The following is a 22154-nucleotide window of genomic DNA, read 5'->3' as shown; positions in this document are numbered from 1 at the left end:
CATATAATCTAATGTCTTTGTAAACAAAGGAGACTGAAATAGGGAGAAAAGATTAACAGAGACAAAGACAACTTACAGAGAGAGGAGCTTTAATTCACAGTAGCCTTAAACAGCAGTTTTCTTCTTGGCAAACATGGTTGCTAAGATATCGCACTAGTGCTTCTTACTGCTATGTGTTGAAATAACACACATACAGTAAATAGTGTGCATATGAAGCATAAAATAAAGTACATTTTCTTTCAGACAAAAATAATTTAATATATATTTCCTCTTATATCAACTATATACCTAACCTTCAGTAAGAATACGGTAAATACTTTTCAAATTCATAGTTAACCGACTGCCCCCAAATCCATTTTTACTTTAATACAAATATAAACTAATTCTGAAATAATCCATCATATAATATAGAAAAGTCTGTCTACATTCTACTTTTCATTCAGTAAAGGCTGATACAAAACAAGCTCAGGCACCTTCATGCATACAGATCACAGAAAGGACCTTTACAGCAAGAGTGTCCAATCCTGCTCCTGAAGGGCCAACTCGCCCCAATACACCTGCCTGGAAGTTTCTAGGCTTTACACCTTTACATAGTGCACAATTTGAGGGGATAACCATTAGTAGCAGTGTCCAAAACCATAGTCGTTCAAATGATTATCTTTCATGCAACACAAAAGGAGAAGTTTTACAATATAGCTAATGACCATGGCTATTAAGCTCAAGAAGGACAAAAAGCACCACAGTAGTATCAAAACAATTATCCTCTTTTGAGCCATTTGTTCAAAAAGTTTCCAGGATCTCCAGGATCAGGTAATCTATCTTACTTTTGTGACAGTTTTTCAAAGCAACATTGGATTGTAGGCTACTAGCTATGTGAAAAACAACAGGTAGACTACTGAACAGACAGGCTGGATTACTTTTGTGAATCATAAAATGATTTAAATTGATTTCCACTTTTCTGATGTGAGATGTGATGAGAAAAGGAAGAAGAGTGAGATCGGCCAAAAGAGGATTCGAACCCTAGTCAATCGCATCATCCACGAGCATTACTCTTCGACCTACTGCAGACGTTAACTACCATTGTCCAACAAAAAGACACAAGTGTGTTCCTTCTCAGCATTTTAATTTAATTCGTTTTTTTTCTCAAAGCACAATTACTTTTTTCTTGTAATTTAATGTTTGTTCTCAACATTTTATTTCGACTGTTTTTCTGCTAAATTTAACGAGTTTTTTTTTCTCGAAACACAATTTTATTCTCAAAATTTAATGAGTTTATTCTCAACATTTTATTTAGACATTTTCCTCGAAATGTAACGAGTTTAATCTTGCATTATAATGATTTTAATCTCAAAATGGTTTTATTTTTTTTATTATTGCTTGACCCTAATCCTCTTCTGTACTTATACTACACCGAAAGGCTTTTGTGAAATTTTGTACTTTGAATCCTGAATCCTGATTTTGTTTTTTATTTCAAAAAATGTCTCAATCTTACTAAAATGTTCTAAACAACACATACTGAAAGTTTGAACCAGATCAAATTATGTGATCTAATCTGATTATAATCAGTTATGCAATGATTATAATACAGAATCCTTTTTTCTTCTTTTAATCAGCTGTTCCATGAAGTCATATGATTGCTTTGATTGAAGAAAAGAACAAAAATGTTATGTTACTTTTTAAAGTTTTTTGAGCTTAACAGCCACCAGTCACTGCATACTTTCACTGTATGGGAAAAAAAAGCAGTTTGGACATTCTACTAAATTTCTCCTTTTGTCACATGGGTCTGAAATAACATGAACACAAACGTTTCATTTTAAGCTGACCTATTCCTTTAAATTATGAACAGAACTCAAAAACTGCAGTGTGATGCAAAGTAAACAGTCCCCACTTTATGGCTTCACCTGAGCAGCCTGCAGTCGATGTGCAATTCTTGAATTCCTCTTTTATGCTGCATTTGAAATATTGAACATTCAGCGCTTGCTATCAAAGCACAATCCTCAAGTCTCCAGATCCAATCCACATAATACCCTTGTGCCTGGCTTTGACATTTTCACTGATAAACAAAAAGCTTTGTTCTTTCTATTCTAAGCTTGTCAAAGCCAGAATTATTCCTTTTCAAAGAGGAGTGGCAATCAAAGCGTAGTACGGGGAGGTGATAAATCGATTGAATTGATATCTAGGCTTACAGTGGGGTGCAAGACCAGCACTAGGACATGATGCCAAAGACAGGGTTGTGGCGACAGATTCTGGGTCCGAATTCCTCGTAGTCTTTCTTAGAGTGGCAGACTTGGAAGAACTCGGGCTATAAGAAAGGAAAATGTACAAATATATTCTAAATGTACTGTAAAGAGACTGTGACATAATGAAATATACAAGCATTACCGTAGAAGCCAACATCGATCCACCAAACCACACGGCATATCGCTGCATGTGATGAGATATCACCTGCACCTCCATGGGCTTGGGCTGAAAGGAGAATCAGATGTACAGAAAAAGCAGAATGCATCCTGACTGTTATGAAACCTACTGTAAGTGATCAATTTGGAACATCCAATGCAAAATCACTTGAAATGCTCAGAAGACTCCTAATTCCAATATAATTTAGCTAATCGAATAGTGCAATACATAGAACAACAATACACACAAATCACAACAACGCACACAAAGCACACATAAATATTGGGTAAAATAATCAATTTTTAATTACTGTGATGGAGTAGTCTTCCATCAGCATCACTGTATTTTACTGTGTCTCTACTGTCATTATGTATTGTTGGTTTTATAATATTTATTTGCAGCTTTTTATTTTTATTTATTTCCATGTTTTAGCAGAGTGGATGTGCCCTTTAAAAAAGTACTTATTTTATATATTTGCAGGAATATTTATGTGTAAATGTATGTTTAGTTTTTATCTGTCCTATCTTTTTGCATTTATTGATGTTGTTTTAACTTTTATTCTTACGTTATTTTATTTATTGAATAAAAGGCAAGAGTTGGTACATTCCAATTATTGATGCGGGAAAATGTATGCGCATATAATGTTTGCTTCACTATTCCGTGTGAGAGCTGGTGCACAGATTGTGTTTTGAGATCAAATAAAAAAGGTTATTGATAGTGCTCCTTGATTGTGGAAATGCTGCAGCCTTTTATGGAGGGAAGTAGGAATTGTGCCGTTTTATAAACTGTGTTTTTATTATTAACCTCTGTTTAGGGTTTCTGCGGCCGGGTATAAAAATGTCTTTAAAAGCATCAATTCACCCTTCCACAAATTAAGGCCTTAAAAGGTCTTAAATCAGAGAGTCAAGGCACTTGTTTTCCCTTTGAATTAAGTAGATTGTTCTGAGCCCATTGGCAGATATTTGTTCTTGTTTTAATGCCTCCCTAGATATTTAAATTTAGAGAACATACTGACATACTGTGTTCTTCCATTTTCTTTACTTGGTCTAAAAAAGGTCTTTAAAAAGTCTTAAATTTACCTACCTGCAGAAATCCTGTTTTAATTATGCTCTTGACACTGACTTTATTTGCACATTTTCCACATTTGTTTTTAATAAACAACTATTGTGTCCTTGTTCCATCCACCACTTGGGTGCAATTACAATTATCATGATTACAGTGGACTATTTTTACACTCTCAGAAATAAAGGTACAAAAGCTGTCACTGGGGTGGTACCTTTTCAAAAGATACATGTTTGTACCTAAAATGTCCATTTTGGTACCTTAATGATGCACATAAGCACTTAAAGTGTACATATTTGAACTTAATAGGTACAAAAGTGTACCTTTTGAAAAGGTACCGCCCCAGTGACAGCTTTTGTACCTTTCATTTCTGAGAGTGTACAGTTTCAGAACTGAATGAAAACTAAACAAATATTTCTCTCACCTCATCTTATCTTTCCAATGAGTTTGCGACAATGCATTACAGTGTAATCTGTTAAGATACATGCAGTGCTGCCTTAGATTTTGCACAGAATATTTAAGAACCTTTTGAAACAGCCTTTGCTAGGTCTCAGAAGAGAGCGAGAATCCAAAACACATTGTAACAAATGATGAATGTGAGCGTGAGGTGAGAAATTCTGAGACAGTAATGAGATCAGACCTTTATTCTGCTGCCGCTGAGCTCTTCGCTCATTTTGAGTCTGGCGTCCACCACACGCTTCAGGTCCCGCTGCAACCTGCGGCCAAAGTCTCGAAACATAGTAGAGCCACCGGACAGGACTATGTTCTAATGCACACACAAACACACACAATTCTGAAATAAATGCCGTTCTATTATGTTCACCCAAAAAAAAAAAAATGTAGTGCACAAATATATAATTCATGGAAAAACTAATGCAAAGGCATCTATAAACATACGCAAATTTGCTTCTGTTTGAACGGACTAATTTTCGTGACAAGGACAAAGCATTACCACTCCACTGTCCATGTGCTGTATATAAGGAGTAAAACTTAATTTAAACAAATAAATAAATCAAAATAAAATCCACAACATTACAGATATTAAATCACTGAAATTAAAGGAAACATCTTTGGGTAAAATGCAATAATGTGGAAACAAGTAATCCATTTAGATTTTGCCCACTTATTAAATAAATCCTCCAGTCCACAGAATGTTTCAATAAAAAATAAAAGCAAAATATTGCATTTTTTCCTTTGTGCTTTTGTAATAAGCTACTGTTACTTTTTTTTATTTTTTATTTTTCCCGCAGACACTGACAAGGCCAGTAGAGTTGCATGCTGAGAATAAATGACCATGGGCTGACTGAGGTCAGCTTATAACTGGGTATCTGCAGGAGATGTGTGTTTCATTACAGGTTTCAGGGTTCAATTCTTATTTAACGAACTTGAGGAGATATCCCACTACTTGGATTAGGAAATGCTGGTTTCATCTAGGAAATAAAAGGCTGGCTTCTTCCATCTTTTTTGATGATGAGTTTAAAGGGTGGATGGACCGTGGCAGTGGACCCTTTCACTGAGGTGAACAGCTTTTAATCTCCACTGCATGGTAAGAGATGTGCATACTAACATGCACCTTGCCCTCTGTTCTTCGGTGATATAAAGATGCACATAATTCATTTAATCTATAATTCATATTTTATACCTGAAGACTTAACCTTCCAGCTGAGGATAATCAAATAATGTCAAATTTACACTGCAAGGGTGGCACAGGAAGTGCTTCTGAAGTGGCATTTAGGTTTCTTTACTATTCAATGCTGTTCAGAGGTGGAATAAATACACTGACAGTGCAATTAAAATTGCATAATTGTATTCTAGCAGCTGAGGTGGGTCAGAGAAGGCATAATTTGGTGTAGCTTTTATGCAGCATTATGTCTTTACACTGAATTTTGAGCAGGCACAAAGCAACCTTTACTGAGCTGTCCCTTAATACATTTTGTTTTTACATTTTGTAAGGTCCTCTGCATGACTACCTTTGCTTAAAGTTGTGTAAAACAATCTTACTAGGGCCACTGCAAGATGTGAATGTCTTTTTTCCCCTCAGGTATCATGAAAGCTTTCTGACATTATGCAGCTTTTACAGTTCACAGATTTCAATAGTAAATATCTGCACAATCAATCCATGTACTCAGTTCTACGTCATGTACTAACCTATTTCCAATGCTTATAAAGACAACCTAGCCAATTACAGTATTCTACATGCAAACCCTGGGTCTTTCTCCTGCAAGCACCTTTTCACAATCCAATCAATTCTTGATGAATAAATGGTTTGAGAATTAAGTTTCATGTTTTATTCTGTAGCTGTCCAAAACAATAAACACAACTGAAAACCTCCCCTTTGTCCATGCTGGGAGAAATATGGGTATATTAAGGTTTGAATGCAGTTGTTATTGTGTGTGTGCGCGCATAATGGGTATTTTAGTTCTCTATTGTCGAAGTTGTCCTTCAGCCCACTCTGAAACTTTTGTTTTTAAAAAACTTCTAAATCTTTGCTGCCAAATGAAAATAAATCCAATAATCCTGTAGCAGAAAAAAGAACAGAACTGGCTCACAGGTTGGACTGCCATAAATTTTTCAGTTGTCAAGACAATTGGTGAGCAAGTTTTCGTGATGTAGCCTAAATGCTAGTGCATGTAAAATATAGATATACACGTTCGCAGCAAAAAAAAAAAAAAAAAGCACTTCCTTTGTAAACTATGTTGGTATGGCAAGCACAACACTTTCATTCTAGTCAGCTGGCAGTAATGCAAAAATAACCTGATAATTAAAAATAAGTAACAACGCAAAACCGTAAAGAAGTTACTTTTTAAATTAAGTAACACAATACTGTAATGCATTCAGCTTTAGATACAGATACCTGATGTCAGTTCTAGATACAAATCTAGATGAACCAATCACTGTTCAGAGGCCTAGTTTGCATATGCTGCCAAGATTTTTACACCTCAAGAAATCTTGGCAGAAAAAGAAAATAAAGCTAAAAGAGCATCAAAGCACTTTCCATTTAATATCCAATTCCTTCAGTATAGTCCAGAGTGAAGTTTGTTTTGAAGGCAAATGAATAGGAATCATTTCAGCACTCTGTGATATAGATGCGCCCTAATTATCAGTGTGCATAATTGAATTTGTCAAGACGCTATTTATTCAGTCAGGCTGCTAGTTGTGAGATATAGAAATGGATACTGAGGTTATTTCAGAGTTGTTCATCCCATTTGCAGAGATCAGTTAAAGCGACTCTCTATTCTACAGAGTGGAGAGTAATTGTGAACTCAGTGGATAAACACTGACCCCTGCTGGACAAATAAATGAACTGATCCCAAGCAAAAGCAATATTCAGTCATTGAAACATCCACAATTCTGTTTCCTCTTATTTTTTGCCTCAGTATATATGGATGTGTACTGGGCTCCCATTAATCTTTTTTAGTTAAAATAATAGACAGTAGGGGAGGAAAAAAACGCAAATGAAAAGACATCTTTTAATTAATACCAATCACTTTTCAGTCACTCTAGGTTTACATTTTACATTTATGCATTTAGCAGACGCTTTTATCCAAAGCGACTTACATTGCATTCAAGTTACAGTTTTTACATTTTATCAGCTCTTGCTTTCCCTGGGAATCGAACCCATGATCTTGGCGTTGCTAGCGCCATGCTCTACTATTTGAGCTACAGATTCACAGGTTTACTGTGATTTTAGCAAAAAGAAACCTTGTAGTCTGATTTTATTGGTGAAATTGATGTTTTGGAAACAACTTTTTGACAAACGGTATAGAGTTGTATTTTTTCATTATTCACAAGCAGACAAAAGCTGTATCTGCATGACTAAAAAAAAGAAAAAAGAATCTGCTGCTCAGGGAGTGTTAATAGGATAAAGTCAACTTGCTCCAATAAGGACTTTGGAAAGAGAGGAAAACACCATGAGTTTCAGTTTGAATATAATCAAATTGGACGTCATAAATATGTCTATATCATGTTTGTTGCTGGCCTATATTAGTGCAAATGTAATTTCTCATTCACTGGTCAGCTTGAAAGTGAAGTCTGAACACTGTAATGTACAGGGTCGGTGCTAACAAACTTACTGAAAAGCCAGAAGTTGTGCTGATCTATAGCTATATTTGATAGAGCAATGTAATTTCTCTTAATGTAATGCAAATTTACTAGGATACAAGTATAAGTGCTCGCTGGAGTTTAACACTCCATTCCACTTAAGTTGAATAATCCTGAATAATCAAATAAATGTGAAAGGGTAAATTTACAATCCCCTCCTCTTGTATTATATAATGTAATAGGAAATTCTAGTTGTCTAAATCCACTGTATCTATTTTGGTATTAAAGGGATAGTTCATAATTTACTCACCCTCGTGTCATTTCAAATCTGTATGACATTCTTTCGTTTTGTGGAACATAAAAGAAGATATTTGGAAAAAGAGGGTTTTTGTTGTTGTTGTTGTTGTTGTTTCTGGGGTTTTTTTCTCCATACAGTGGCAATCAATGGCCACCAAAACTGTTTGGTTAGAAACATTCTGCAAAATATCTTCTTTTGTGTTCTGCAGAATAAAGAAATGCACAGATAACCTCATTTGAGCAAAGAATGGATGATGTTTCATGAACATATCATGTTGTTGTACGTTGTTATAATTATTTGTAATGTTAACTTATTAGAACAGATCAAAATTATCAGCTGATTTTCCATATGCCTATAAGTATATACTACATTTTCATTTAAAGCTGGGCCCTCTTACTCACTTCTACAGCCTTTGGAAGTGTGGAGAATTTTGTCTTCATTTAACTTTGTCAACTTGCTGAACTTTAACTCCTGGTTAACACTCAAGATATTATATAGGATTCAAAATTCAGTTGTGTTCATTTGTGAAGATTATCATTATGTACAAAATGTGTAAGAATCACAAACCTTTGTTGGTCACAGAGCTTATTGGGTTTTAGTTGAGGGAACCAGGGTTCCCTTGGCCTACAAATATACGTCAAAACTGCAGCACTCTGCTGCATGATAATATTGGTATTGTACCTTGTAAAGTGGTCTTCTGACATCGATAGGGCAGTTCTGAATGACTTCATCCACTACATCTGAGATTGGCTGCATGAAGTCTGGGTTGGCAAACTACAGAGCGAAAAGACCTTTTACTACAGAGTTTCCAAAGGTCATTCTGGGTATACATGTTGAATAATTCAGAGTGTGTGGTCTTTTTACCTCGGGGTGAAAAAATATCTCTGGTCCCAGAAAACGCTCATATCCAACATCTATTTGAAATTCATTTTTGCTGATAGCATTGATTCCTTTGTACTTTTTTATCCATTTGCCAGGGTCCATGTCATATTTGGTGAATTCCTTCACTATGTCTGGACAGATGTAGCAATATCTTTCCTTAAAAAAAAAAAAAAAACAGAGTAATGCAGATAAGGAGTACAAAAGTTGTATTAGACATAAATATGGCTATTACCTGTAGACTGACTGTACATTATCTCAGTCACTACAGACAACACATAATAAACATTGACATCAAATATTGATTTGAGTTAAAATGATTTCATCATGTGTGTAGATTTTCAACTGTGAAATGAATCTAAGTTTACTTTAGATCTCTACACAATAAACAATATATATATATATATATATATATATTGATCACTCAATGTCTCAGGTGACCAATCGGAATGAAGCATTCCAGAGAGAGGAATATCATCCCTTCTGATACTCACTTTAACAGCTTTTGCAGTCTCCAGTGATTGTTCTGGAGGAATGCCGATCTCTCTCTCTCTTAGCAGCTGTTGAATGAAGTAGGTGATGTCTCTGCCTGCTATAGGGATGTGCTTTATACAGCTGCCAATCACATAACCTTCTGCCTAAGAGATAAAAAAGAAACAGAAATCAGCCATCTAAATTGTTGAGGAAAGCTCTAGCAACATATATTTGCAGATCACACTTAAACTAATGCAATGAAATTTGTGTGTGTTTGACTTAAATGTCTACTTTTTGAGGGTACTGTATGAAAATGGTTTACCACTGGTATAGCATGAGTAACCCCATCACCACTATCAATCACGATTCCTGTTAGTGTTCGTTCTCCAACCTGTCTTGAAGTCCACGATGCAGCCAATGCCAAAACAGCCTAAAAACAGCCACAGAGATAAAATTGCTGTTTCTGACATATTCCTTGCTGAATACAGGAATGTGCCTTGTGTGAATGATCCCTATATTTACCTTAGGCAGATAAAGCAATGCAATTCAAAAAAACTTTATATATGTATATGATAAGAGAAATTAAAAAGATAAAATACATCTGATACATTATAAACTCCTTATGTGTTAAACAAGTCTGTATAATTTATAACCCACATATTATAATGTTCAAAATAAGCACAAACTAAAAATGTGATGCAATGATTACCTGTGACTATTTTATAACTGAGGTGCAAATAACTATAACTAAGTATAAACAGTGACATTAACATTATTTGTACTTATTGCAAATACTACTTATCACTACTTGTACTTGGTGTATAGCCTCTGCTTTTTTATGCCTGCTATCAATGGTAAAGTGGGTTTCTCACACTTATTTTCTGTGTTGCAACCGACTAGTAATTGAAATACTAAAAACTAACAACCAAAGACATAATTTCACAGACTTTTTTGAATGTGAAACTCAAATAGATTGCTCAAATAGCAAATTCTTCTTGGATGATTCAAAATACCAGTTTTCAATTTCAGGTATACTTTGAGTATTACATTTCATAGGCATTCATGTATTTTTCTATTTTAATCTTTGACAAGCTACAATAATGGATTTCTGTATTTTACCTGACTTTTTGTGAATTGCATGGAAACCAGTGGGAGATCAATTTGACCCCAACACAATCAATGTAACCAAAATTTTTTTAAAAAGCATCTATTTGTCAAAATGAATGTAATTCATGACCCTAAATTAGAAAAGGCAAGAAATTTCTAAAAATAATTAAATTCAGTATTTCAAGTCATTTAAAAATAGAGTGTGGATCAAATTTACCAACAACACAATAGGAGGTTTAAATTTAAAAGCTAATTAATTGACAGGCTAATATATATAATACATTATTGATCTTTCAAACGCGGTTTTGTATGTTTCTTTGTTTATGTCCTCTTTGTAACTGAACTGACATATTTAAACATAAGAGTTTACCTGAACAGCAATATATAGTCCTGGGACGTTGAACGTTTCAAACATGATCTCAGCTAAATATTCCCGGTTCTCTGGGGTATTCAGAGGAGGTTCTGTCTGAAGAGAAAATATAACACTGCAACATCAGGATAAACAGACATAAAAGGTCTGCTGAATAAATGAAATGTGGTCTTTTGTAATGTAAACTATCAGGCGCATATGAAGGGTGTTTTGTCATCATCAAATAGAGCGGCGAAACAAAGGCACACATGCAGAAGACACACTGGAAACATCCTGTTTGTGACATAAAACACTGTTGCACTCTGGTACAAACAAAGCAGCCTAATCTATCATTATGCAAACAATAAATATTTCAATGGTAGCTTCAATTATGTATGGGCTTCCTCTGTTTCTCAGTGGGAAGAATATGTTTCACAAATCACTTTAAATTACTGTGTCAAACACTCCAGAATGTCACATTCGACATACCATCAAGAAGTTGTGGTCCTCTGGTTCAGCTCTGAGATATTTAAATATGACCTGCTCCATGAACTTCTCCATGAGGTCCCAATCTTCAACAATCCCATGTCTGATGGGCCACTAATGTGTACAGAGAAAAAGACCATTACATGAATTCCTCATTACTCTAGTCATAGTTAACATTGTCTGTTGTCTCTCAACCAACACAAACTTTTCATTAGGAATCTCAGAAAGAAAAACAACAAAATAAGAACAAAACAAAGACAGGAAAAATATACTCCACTCATAAAATGCATATTTTGGTAAGTGTGAGACATGTACGTTTCAAATAAACACATTTAAGTGTTATTTTTCCAATGTTCTTTTGGTTTTTGTTCTCAAAAAACGAACTGTCTTCATGGCTTTATTTTTTGAAACAGGTTCTCTTGCATAATCTTCATGTCGTTTACATCATCTATTCTTCTTTCTGATATAAAAATATGGTCTGTCCCTGATGATGAAAGGCAACCCAACAGTATGATGCTACCACCCCTTGAGAAAAAGAAGTGTGCTTAATTATATTGAATGAATACTTCATATCTCAAGTATAATGTTACAATAGGGTACATGCAGATAATATATTAATGAAATAAAAGGCCACTTAAGTAAACTTAAAAAAGAGTACATTTTCATGACTGTTAAGCATATTAAGTACAATTTTAAAATTAAAGTTTTACTTTAAAACACACTTTAAATCATTATATTTTCATAGTATTTTGTAGTGCTTTAAATAAGAATACTTATTTTGACATTTTGACTAACATACCAAAGCACATGTAAAGTTCTTGATTATCAATTTAGCTGTAGTTATTCAATGCTAATTTGGATTTGTCTCATATTTGATGAAGTTTGCTTCACTGATTCTGTTATTTTTCTATTTATTACTGTGAAACCGCTTTTAAACAATCTGTATTGTATAAAACACTCTATAAATAAAGGTGACTTGACTTTTTTCCACAAGGAACTGCCAAACTATGCTACTAGTATTTTTTTCTTTTTGGCTGACCGTGTCAAATTCTCATCAAACATGATTTTAAAAAGCTCTATCACTACATCTCTTATCACACTGACTGCAAGCTGAGCGATGGTTGTTTTTTTTGTGCCTATCCTCCGTACAGCTCAATATCATGTCAAGCCCTTGATATGGTTGACTGGTGCCCCTTTACTCTGTTCTCAGTTATTGAACCCTGTAACTCTTTCAAAGTGATCCTTCACCTCTCAAGTCTTCTTGTTCAAGCTCGGTTTTAAAAGACAGCCTTTTCAAGGCAGTGTCCGAGTAGCTTTAGACTTCCTGATAATTGAACCATTTCTGCCCCCTGACATTTCCAAACTTTTGTACATTTCATGAAATCGTTGGATGAGTGCAGTTTTTTTTTTATTTATTTTTTTTTTTATTATACTTGCGCACCGTATTTCCAGTTTAAACAGGACATTTGGCATAATGTATTAAAATAATCATCCCCTTTTTAAATAGTCTGTTTGCTACGGTACTTACTAGGAAGCTATCCTTTTTATACTCAAAAACTGTACATAAACTGTACATCTAAAGGCTGTTTTAGAAATACACTAGCGTTTAGATGGCCTCTTGGGTCTTCAAGTACTGTAATAAGTCAGCATTAGTACTTCTTTTTGTGATTGCATACAACAAATATGCTTATAAACATCCTAAGGTAGACTGTACATTGTCTAAAGGTCTAAATGATAGACTGTTACAATAAACATTGCATTTGCTTAAAGAAATGATCACCTTGGTTGCATAGTTGGGCTTATCAATGGCTTCATCTCCAATGAAGAAATCGAGGTCATCCACCCCTTTCATGAGACGTCTCTGTGCCTGATCTCCAACACTGGCTGTCTCTCTGATCGAAATACCTACAATGGCAATGCTACAATCAGCTGATTATTGTAGAAATCGCAAAGCACATTCGTATAAAATATGCTCAACACACATTTGAATATTTAACAGTATGCTTTGACGAAAACAATATAATCAATAAGTGTTATGAAAGGATGTGTGTTGTTAACAGGCTCAGAGCCTCAATACAGTATATTGAGGTTACATCAAGTGGTGAATAACAGCTTTAAATAGCGGTTCCCTAAGGCAGAGTTTAATTAAATTCGTGATCCAAATACTATATCCTGGATCTGAGTGCTGGACATGCAGTATTAGTCTTCACTGATCTGCCCTGCTGCGCATTTAACAACTAAAACTGGCAGGCAGCTCACAGGATGGCATGATGAACTGGGGCTCCGTGTTTCCTGCATAACCAATCTTGGTGTACCTGAAGACGAAGAACGGTATATCATCATCATGAATGAGACGAATGAATCAGAATGACTGTGGTTCAGTCTATTTGTTGATCATTTTTCAATCAGTATTTCCAGTGAGTACATGGTCTTTCCATTTATCAAGCAACAGCTGTGGTAGTTTATTATATAGCTATAACGCACCTGATTAATGTCTCAACATGGCAGCCAAGTAAATCAAGACCAACATAGTTTAGATGAAAACATAAATCATACCAAAAACCATAACAGGAATATTGCTTCCTATACACTCTCTGAATTTTTCATATGCAGATACTAGATGTTTACATAATCAAGACACTTCTGTATTAGTTTTTACTAGTGTTACAGGACTGAATTCATGAGACAGCTCAGAACAGATACAAAAATATGCACGTGCGGCATATATATATATATATATATATATATATATATACAACCCACATCCCGTATTTGTGAATTCATATACCTGACCCTAATCATAACAGATTAGAAGCGTTTTTAATAAAGTTTAGGAATACTAGCCTATAGAAATTAAGTATATTTTCTACCTCAAATACATGCATTGCTATTGCAATCATATAATGACATATCTGCTACACAGATAATAATTAAACGCAAAATAATGATACCGAGGCAAGCATTTAGTCCAGTTATAGTCAGCAACAGCAAATACAATATTTGGCTTAAAGATTTGTAATCAACTTGATCACAAAGCTTTAATATCTGTCCAGCAGAAATGAAAGTGCAGGATTATAACCGTGTAAACAAACTCACCCTGTCCCGCAGTCAATCACGCACGCAGGGGGCCGCACTGCCATCACCAGCACTGGATACAAACACACAAACACATCCGCATGTCACAACAATAACGACGACCATGTGCCGTTTTCAGGGTTGTCAGGTTTACCTTTATTGCGGTATGAATTATCTCTTGATTATGGCTTGCACCGTTATTTTGCGCGACTACTTCCCGAGTCAAAGGGAAGGCAAAAAATAGAAACATGCTGGATCCACTCGCTCTGCCTCATCATGGTCCACAGGGCTGACAGCGAAATTATGAATCCTACTATAGTGAAGGCAAGAAGGCGAGATTATTAATTATTCATAAACCAAGCCTTCGCCAGCACAGATATGAAACGTTTGCCACTGGAAGATTACTATAAGGAACGTCAATATGGCGTAATTAATATTATGACTTAAACAATTGCCATAGTAGGCTCCGTAAATTCATGAGTTAGCAAAGTGCAGACCGAAGAGCGCGTGGCGCATTATCACTGTTTACTTTCTTAACCTCTTACTTACTTACTATTCAGCTAACTTTAGATCTGTAAATTGATTTGTGTTAATTTGGTCCAAGATTATATGGCGAATCGATTTGGAAATAGCTCACACTTACTCTGATTGCTTGTGGTAATGAAATAAAGGTATGAAAACAATGGACGTATATATTTTGGTATATAAATAAAATATGTAAAAAGAAGAAGAAGAAGAATTTTTTTTTATTCATTTTAATTTGCATTTTGAAAGTGTAGTTTTTGTTTTTTTAAATCATAATGTGAATAACGAAGCTTTTGTTATTAATCTATTTATTTTATTAGTTACGTTTCACATTCATAAGTGTACATTTTCTAACAGAAAACCCTGTTTCACGGTGTTTTATAAAGAATTGGAAAACTATTTTTGTACTATTCAAAGTAGTACTAATAGAAAGGTAATCAAAACTGTCCGTTTGTGTTCTGTCTTCAAAATATTTGAGTAATGTAAAGGTCATGCTTGTTTTTGATTGTAATCCCCCCCTCTTTTCTCCTGTGTTTCCCTGGCTTTATATTGTCTGTTGTATTGTTTTGTATCTGTTGTTTAAAGCATAATTAAAAAAAAATATTTATTTATAAAAAATAAAAATAAAAATCCTGAAAAAAAATATTATTATTATTATTATTTAGATTATTATAATAAGAATACGATTATTGGATTTATTTATTTATTTATTTCGTCACTTTTTTATTGTGTGTATTGTTGATTTGGCAATATTGTATGTTAAATAAACATACAAATACATACATACATAGGCCTACCGTACATACATAAACAAGCAAGCAAGTTGAAATCGAATTATACCGAAGTCCCTTTATGCCCTTTATAGGGTAAACTCTAGATGGCAGTCGGTCCTAATTTTACATTAGCCTGTATAATTTATTGAGAATGCGTTGTAAACATTTGTAGTCCCTCCGTAGTGTATTGAAGTGATGCTGTATAAATGATCTTTACTGATTATTTTCACAGAAAAGTTCTTTTTTTATTATTATTATTATTTCATGATATTATGTACAATTACGTTTATTTTTTAGTAAATAACTTTAGTCTCACTTTCTCACACTAAAGTACACGTTTTAAATTATTGTCCACTGTATACTTTAGACCAGTGTCAGAAATTAAAGTTTTTATAAAAAGGCCATACCAATGCATAAATTCCATTTCAGTTTAAATAATTGTCGTATTCATAATATTAATATGATAGTATAAATATTGTACAAACAGTATATTATATTATAACTATCTATTTTGTGTCTTCATCGAAACAAAACACGTACGATCTGTTTAAAAACATTAATCACTTAGAACAGAATAGTAGGCTACTATGTAATATGATATCAAATGTTATAGTCTTATTATTAGTCAAGTAATTGCGTTTTTTACTGCTATTAATCTCTTTTATGTGAGTAAGTGGCTAATATAATTGCCATTTAAAACTTCCAGAAGAAATGTGAAAAGTGATAGACCAGTTGCAAATCCTACACATCTCCGTCTTTAAATAAATTATGTCATATTCTATAAAATACGCTAAATTTAAAATAAAATGTTCTATATAAAATAAAATGTTCAAATGTTCAAATGTAAATACATGTGTTGTTGTTGTGGTGGTGCAGGACCTTTGTTTTGAAGTGTCGTCGAACGCCTATTTACCAGGAAATGGAATTCCGAAATTATTGCGCGAAAATCAACGAAATGACAGCACGAGTCAGAATGGCTGAGAATGGTGCACAGGTACATCTTACAAATCAGTTCACATTAAAGCTTTAAGTAAGCATACAATTACTTGATACATTTAAACGCATGCTTGCATTATGACCCGCTAAATGGAATGGACTGTTCCTGGAGATTTACATTAAAATTGGTTAATTCAGATGATCATTACAGTTTTTAACTAAATTTTAGTCGATGGAAGCTCAAACCGAGGTTTAGGCATTTATGCATTATGTTTAAATGCAATCGTACAATTGATAGTACTGGCATGCCACTTGCTATAACGTTACCTTGCTTGCAGTAAACATCAGTGTTTGTGCTTTTGTAGTTGGTAAGCAGACTTGAAGGGCGACAGTCACTGAGGGACATCGAACCCAATATATTTCCTGTCGACTGTGGTCCAGGTCAAGGTGAAGTAAAATCAAACTGACCCTGCATGTATTAAACAGAGTTTGATTTCAGTAGTGCTTTAAGTTGTTTCTACGTTAATTTGGAGACTGAATGTGAAAATATTTATGATTTCTTTATAAAAATAAATATTTAAAATTAAAATTTTGGTTCATTAGAACATTCTGGGAGGTGACCGTGGTCTATAAAATGATAGCAAATTTGAGGTATAAATAGCCTACCTATTTTCACAGGTGGCAGTTCAAACCTGATATGATGTAATTTTTATGAAATCCTCATGGTGTATGATAACATCTCATTTGTAAGTGGCTTTGGGGAAGAGAAAAAAATCCTACTAAATGAATAAATGTAAATGTTATGGTTAATACAATCTGAAAATAATCTATATTTTCTAATTTCCCATCTTATTATTCAGACTCCAAGGAAATTATAAATAAGCCTTTTATAAGACAAAAAGTAAGAACACTGTGATTGAGATTCACTGTATCTAAAAAAAAAAAAAAAAAACTTTTGAAAACAAACATTTTTGCAGAACCATTTAGTGCCACTACTGACATAAAAAAATAACACACTTCAGCTTTAAATTCAAATCTAAATCACAATTCCTCATCCCATTTGGAATGTTCATTCAAATTAGCACTTGAATAGAGTGATTCAGTGATGACATATATTTGTAAGCCAACCTGGCAGTTCGCATCACCCTGATTCCCTCAACAAAAACCCAATAGGATTTTTCTATTGGCTTTTGGATTATTGCAGAAAATTAGCACTTAGATGAACAAAAAAGTTATGATCCTTACATGTTTTGTTCATCATGATAATCTTCACAAGTGAACACAAAATGTATGAATTCTGAATGAACGATGATATTTAATGGCCCAGACAACCTCTGCAGTTAGCAATCACTTTTTTAAGACAAGGCATACAAATCAAAAGGGTTTATTGCTGATGTATTTTATGTTATAGAATAAAACGTGAAAATATCTTAAGCTTGTGCAATTACAAACCTTATTACAGGCATTTAATTAAAAAAACCATAGACTAGATAGGAGGATAGAACTGGAAGTGTTAAAATGCTAACTCATTTCCAGGTTTTTCCCAACAAAAATATGTCATCCATGCAGCACTCTATTAAAGTCTAAAGGTCATTGCACACTGAGTCCGAAATTTTCGTATGCGTTTTTTTGCTACGGATGCAAAAACACAGAAAATCGAACCTGATCCGATTTTTTTTTTTTTTTTTTTTACGGCAGACAAAAGTTTCGGAGACAGTGTATAAATGTGATTGACACAACATGAGGTTGTATTTATTTTTTGTAACGTGTGAAATTTTGGGCTCAGTGTGCAAAGACCTTCCCCTGGTTTCACAGACAAGGCTTAAGCCTAGTCCTAGACTAAAATGTAAATCTGTGCTGTTTCAACTGAAAGAAACTTGCACTGACTGATCTTAAAACATGTCAGTGCCTTTGTTTTGTCTTAAGATGCACACCAGTAATGTTTTTTTTCTAAGGCATGTTTATAAAAATTAGTTAAATGTCCTAATTGAACTATGGCCTAATCCTGGTTTAGGCTAAACCCTGTCTATGAAACTGGGCCCTTATGTCTTAATTCAGTTCTGCATCCATACAGGTGACGTCGTAGAGTTTCATGGCTTGGAGGGCACAGGTAAGACAGAAACCTTGTACCACCTCATCACCCGCTGCATCATGCCAGTCCAGAGTGGAGGTCTGGAGGTGGCGGTGGTCTTCGTTGACACGGACTACCACTTTGACATGCTGCGCTTAGTGAGCGTTCTGGAGGGACGTTTGGCTGAAGACTCTAAGGAGGGTGACTGCTCTGAAAACGAACCCGAGGAGAGGGTACGTTCATGTCTGCGCAGGCTGTCTGTAGTGCACTGCAACAGCTCAGTACAGCTCCTCCTAACCCTACACTACCTCGAAAACACCTTTTCCAGCCAGGCCTCCCTCTGCCTTTTGGTCATCGACAGCATTTCTTCCTTCTACTGGGTGGACAGATTCAATGGCGGCGAGAGCACTGTTTGTCAGGAGGCTAACCTGAGAAAGTGTGCCGAGTTGCTGGACAGACTCCGCAGAAACTATGGCATTGTGATTTTCGCCACCACTCATGCTATAATGAGAAACTATGGATCTGATTCAGGAGTGTCAGAAGTGCCTGGCTCATCATCTTCATCTCGCAGGTGGAGGTTAGCTGATAGTGCTACAGACTTTGACAAGCCTTACCTGTGTAAAGCATGGCAGAGAATAGTAACTCACAGGATGCTGTTCACTAAAAGTCATGTGTCAAAGCAGGTTTTCTCCACAGCATGTACCAGCATAATGACCAAAGGTGTCAAAAGATGCTCGTTTCATGTTATGGAGGGCGGTATTAAATTTGTATGTGACAAGTGAGCATGTACTGAAATTCTCAGCACAGGACATATTTTCTTTTGGGTTGCCACACAATTAGGAGGGCTACTTGGGGAAAAAAATTAAATCTTAAAATTTCCAATTATTATCTGTCAGTGTGTTAAATTATCAATGCAATACTTTTTCTGTTTTCTTTGCTAAAGAAATAATTGCAATGGACATTTAATACAATGTAGTTGTTAGATTAATGGCTAATGAAGACCTTATTGTATTCACTTTCCTTGGAAAAAAATAAAATAAATCAAGTCACTTTTATTTATATAGCGGGTTAGTGATTTCAAAGTAACTTCACAATAATAAAAAGGAAAATATCCGAATCAATGATGCAAACATCGTATATGAGATAAATTCTAATTCAGCTCTAAACAGATGACAATAGTGTCATTGATTCACTTCAGTTTAATAACAGTAAAGTTCATCGATTAAGCTCAAGACGATATTTCTATTTCTCACCTCAAGTCAGTTAAATTACAGTATCAATGTTGAAGATTGAAGAATTATGTAACAAATTTGACTCTGCTGTAAAGCAGCTCTGCAATAGACAATAGTGTCAATATTTTATATATTTGTATATATGGGCATAGAATACGTGGGGGACAAGTAGAGAAATAACATTAAGAATGAGAAATAAATACAATACAGATACAGTTCCATTCTTTTATTCAGTCAGCATACAGACATCTCTCATTTAAATAGATCATGTGCACCTGCAGAGAGCCTAATGGCTGGTGTGCAAGTTTGTTTACAATAGGGAGGAAAAAAAGTGTGATATAAAAGACCATAGTGCAAACAAGTAAAGTAAAGTGCAAAATCAGTGGAAACGCATGCACGCAAACTCACATATACACAAGCTATTTTGCATTAAAAAAAAAAAAAGCCTATTAAGATTAAATAGTTAAAACTTGTATAAATTAGTCTTCTCGTTGACAATGGCCAGATCATGTACTACTTTGATTTGAAATACATGGAGCTGTATTTTTATCCACCAGCAGACAGTGACGGTGTGCACTTCGGCTCAGATATGGGCATGTCACGTTCCCACTGAGCTCTTACAGGTAGTGCGAGGTGAACACGGCTGCACACTCCTGGTTGTGATTACACAAGCGGCAAATCCTCTTCTGGCACTTACTCTTGAAAGGGATCCCTTCTTCCCACATATCTGTAAGCATGCACAGTTTATTACCTTAAAAATACCTTAAAAACATGTGCTCCCTACACTGTAAAAAGTGATAAGTTGACTTAACTTAAAAAAATTGAGAAAATTTTTAAGTATATGATAATTAAAAAAAATAAGTTGACTGAATTGTCAAGTTCACTTAACTTTTTTCTTTTAATTATTATGTATTTAATAATTTTAAGGCAACGGGTTTCCTCAATTTTTTAAGTTAAGTCAGCTTTCACTTTTTACAGTGTATCTACAGGCCTATTCTCATATCATATATAACTGATGTCCTACAAAGTCTATAGTTACAACAAAAATGTATCTTGACTTTATCTAGTGGTTATTTTGGGAAGAACAGTTTTACCCCAAGGGGGCGTTTTCCCTCAATTTTCCCTTTTGGAATATCAGTCACAGCATGTTTAAGATGATGAATAATGAATTCTCAGTGAACTGAGTGAACACGACACAATTTGCATTTAGCATTAGCACATCATCAGCTAACAAAAAGAATAATTAGGCCACAAATGGGTTGTTTTTACACATTTAAAAACTAGGGGGGAACTTTATTCAACCTTAAAGTGGCTTAAATTGACAGAATTTTATTGTCATGCCAAATAGATTTGTGTGTGTGTGTGTGTGTGTGTGTGTGTGTCCATGTCGATTTCAAAGCAAAGGTCCTAATTGCTGTTATTTTTTCCTGCAGTTTTTATTCTTTATTTTTTTTTATGTAAGAGGCAGAGAATGGTAATCTATAAAGAATATGTATTGAAAAGTCCTTTAAAAATCCCTGAAGTGTTTATTATTAAAAAATCAATTTTGTTGTTAAACACTGAGGACCCCCTTTTGTAACCAGTCCCATGCGCAAGCTCTCACACACACAGCGTGGATCATTCAGTGAGCGGGAAAGAGGAAACGTGTCGAAGCAGAGCGATGAAAGCATCAGAGAGACACTGTCTTTCAAACACTGGTGCTTCTTTCAGGCCAAGAAGCTCATTTCCTCTTGCACCTGGACTGCTTTGGACATCTTCCCTAGAATCCTTGACCTTTAATGAGCCCCCTTTTCTTACTAGGAAAAAAGAACACAGAATTAGCAACGTACTTATGAAACACTGCTTTTATGTGTTTTATTCTTTTATCTTTGGTTTATTTTCTATAAGCTGTAAATAACTGAGATGGAGTAGTGTGCATATATTCATGATTTGTTGAATTTGTCTACATTGCTGGTAAAGAAAAAAAATGAAATGGGAAATTAGTGAGCTTGTGATAATTACTGCTTGGTTTGTGTCATCAAAAATCATGTAGCCTAAATGTTTGGTGTCTCTATTTATTTATTTTTTTTTTTCATTTTGCCATAATATTGTTCAACGTAGGCTATGTAGATATTTTTGTGAGACCTCTTCGTTATTGTTATTGTATGCTTTTATTTAAGCTACTTTATGTATTCAGAATAGTGTAGTGTAATAGTGGTGGGGTGATATATGGAAGTTAGAAAGAAATAAAGAAAAATGCCCTGCAACTTTACACACATAAATAAATGTATAATTCATGCAAACTATTAACAAAGAAAAATAAAGTTTACTTTGTACTAAAACAAACAAAGATATACTAATATTTGGTCACCCATGCTAAATTCTCGGAGGGCAATTAGGAAATATAATGTAATAACTGAAAATATTTGCTGAAAGATGATGAAAGAGTGAGTTAAGTAATACTGCCTTT

At 34.5% G+C, this 22154-nt stretch overlaps 2 protein-coding genes across 4 annotated transcripts; one reads left to right on the top strand and one right to left on the bottom strand.

The window, feature by feature from the left end:
* Window positions 1–72: 72 nt before the first annotated feature.
* Window positions 73–14569, bottom strand: actr3b (actin related protein 3B). Of its 3 annotated transcripts, XM_058765514.1 has the most exons (13): window positions 14323–14563; window positions 14190–14241; window positions 13353–13408; window positions 12874–12998; window positions 11097–11207; window positions 10629–10724; window positions 9474–9581; window positions 9172–9315; window positions 8663–8836; window positions 8480–8572; window positions 4100–4225; window positions 2383–2466; window positions 73–2302 (listed from the first exon to the last, which is right to left on the bottom strand). In XM_058765514.1, exons 2-13 carry the CDS (start codon window positions 14231–14233, stop codon window positions 2207–2209), a joined length of 1257 nt encoding a protein of 418 aa, XP_058621497.1. In that variant the 5' UTR covers window positions 14234–14241; window positions 14323–14563; the 3' UTR covers window positions 73–2206. The 3 variants fall into 3 exon arrangements, with proteins under 3 accessions (XP_058621497.1, XP_058621499.1, XP_058621498.1); XM_058765516.1 differs by lacking the exon at window positions 13353–13408 and having other exon boundaries at window positions 14323–14560; XM_058765515.1 differs by lacking the exons at window positions 73–2302; window positions 2383–2466; window positions 4100–4225 and adding an exon at window positions 4242–8000 and having other exon boundaries at window positions 14323–14569.
* Window positions 14570–16340: 1771 nt separating this feature from the next.
* xrcc2 (X-ray repair complementing defective repair in Chinese hamster cells 2) lies at window positions 16341–22066 on the top strand. Its single transcript, XM_058765517.1, has 3 exons — window positions 16341–16460; window positions 16768–16849; window positions 18477–22066. The coding sequence occupies exons 1-3, from the start codon at window positions 16386–16388 to the stop codon at window positions 19253–19255; spliced, it is 936 nt and encodes a 311-aa protein (XP_058621500.1). The 5' UTR covers window positions 16341–16385; the 3' UTR covers window positions 19256–22066.
* Window positions 22067–22154: the final 88 nt, after the last annotated feature.

Source organism: Onychostoma macrolepis, chromosome 24, assembly GCF_012432095.1.
Source record: "Onychostoma macrolepis isolate SWU-2019 chromosome 24, ASM1243209v1, whole genome shotgun sequence".
NCBI lineage: Eukaryota > Metazoa > Chordata > Actinopteri > Cypriniformes > Cyprinidae > Onychostoma > Onychostoma macrolepis.
This window is presented reverse-complemented; position numbering and strand designations above follow the sequence as displayed.

Coding starts and splice junctions, on each gene's coding strand:
- actr3b (XM_058765514.1), bottom strand. CDS start 14,233: ATGGCAGTGCGGCCCCCTGCGTGCGTGATTGACTGCGGGACAGG. Junction 12,999..13,352: donor CCAGTTCATCATGCCATCCT/GTGAGCTGCCTG, acceptor TTGCCATTGTAG/GTATTTCGATCAGAGAGACA. Junction 10,725..11,096: donor AGGACCACAACTTCTTGATG/GTATGTCGAATG, acceptor TTTTCTCTTCAG/ACAGAACCTCCTCTGAATAC.
- xrcc2 (XM_058765517.1), top strand. CDS start 16,386: ATGGAATTCCGAAATTATTGCGCGAAAATCAACGAAATGACAGCACGA. Junction 16,461..16,767: donor TGGCTGAGAATGGTGCACAG/GTACATCTTACA, acceptor GTGCTTTTGTAG/TTGGTAAGCAGACTTGAAGG. Junction 16,850..18,476: donor CGACTGTGGTCCAGGTCAAG/GTGAAGTAAAAT, acceptor GCATCCATACAG/GTGACGTCGTAGAGTTTCAT.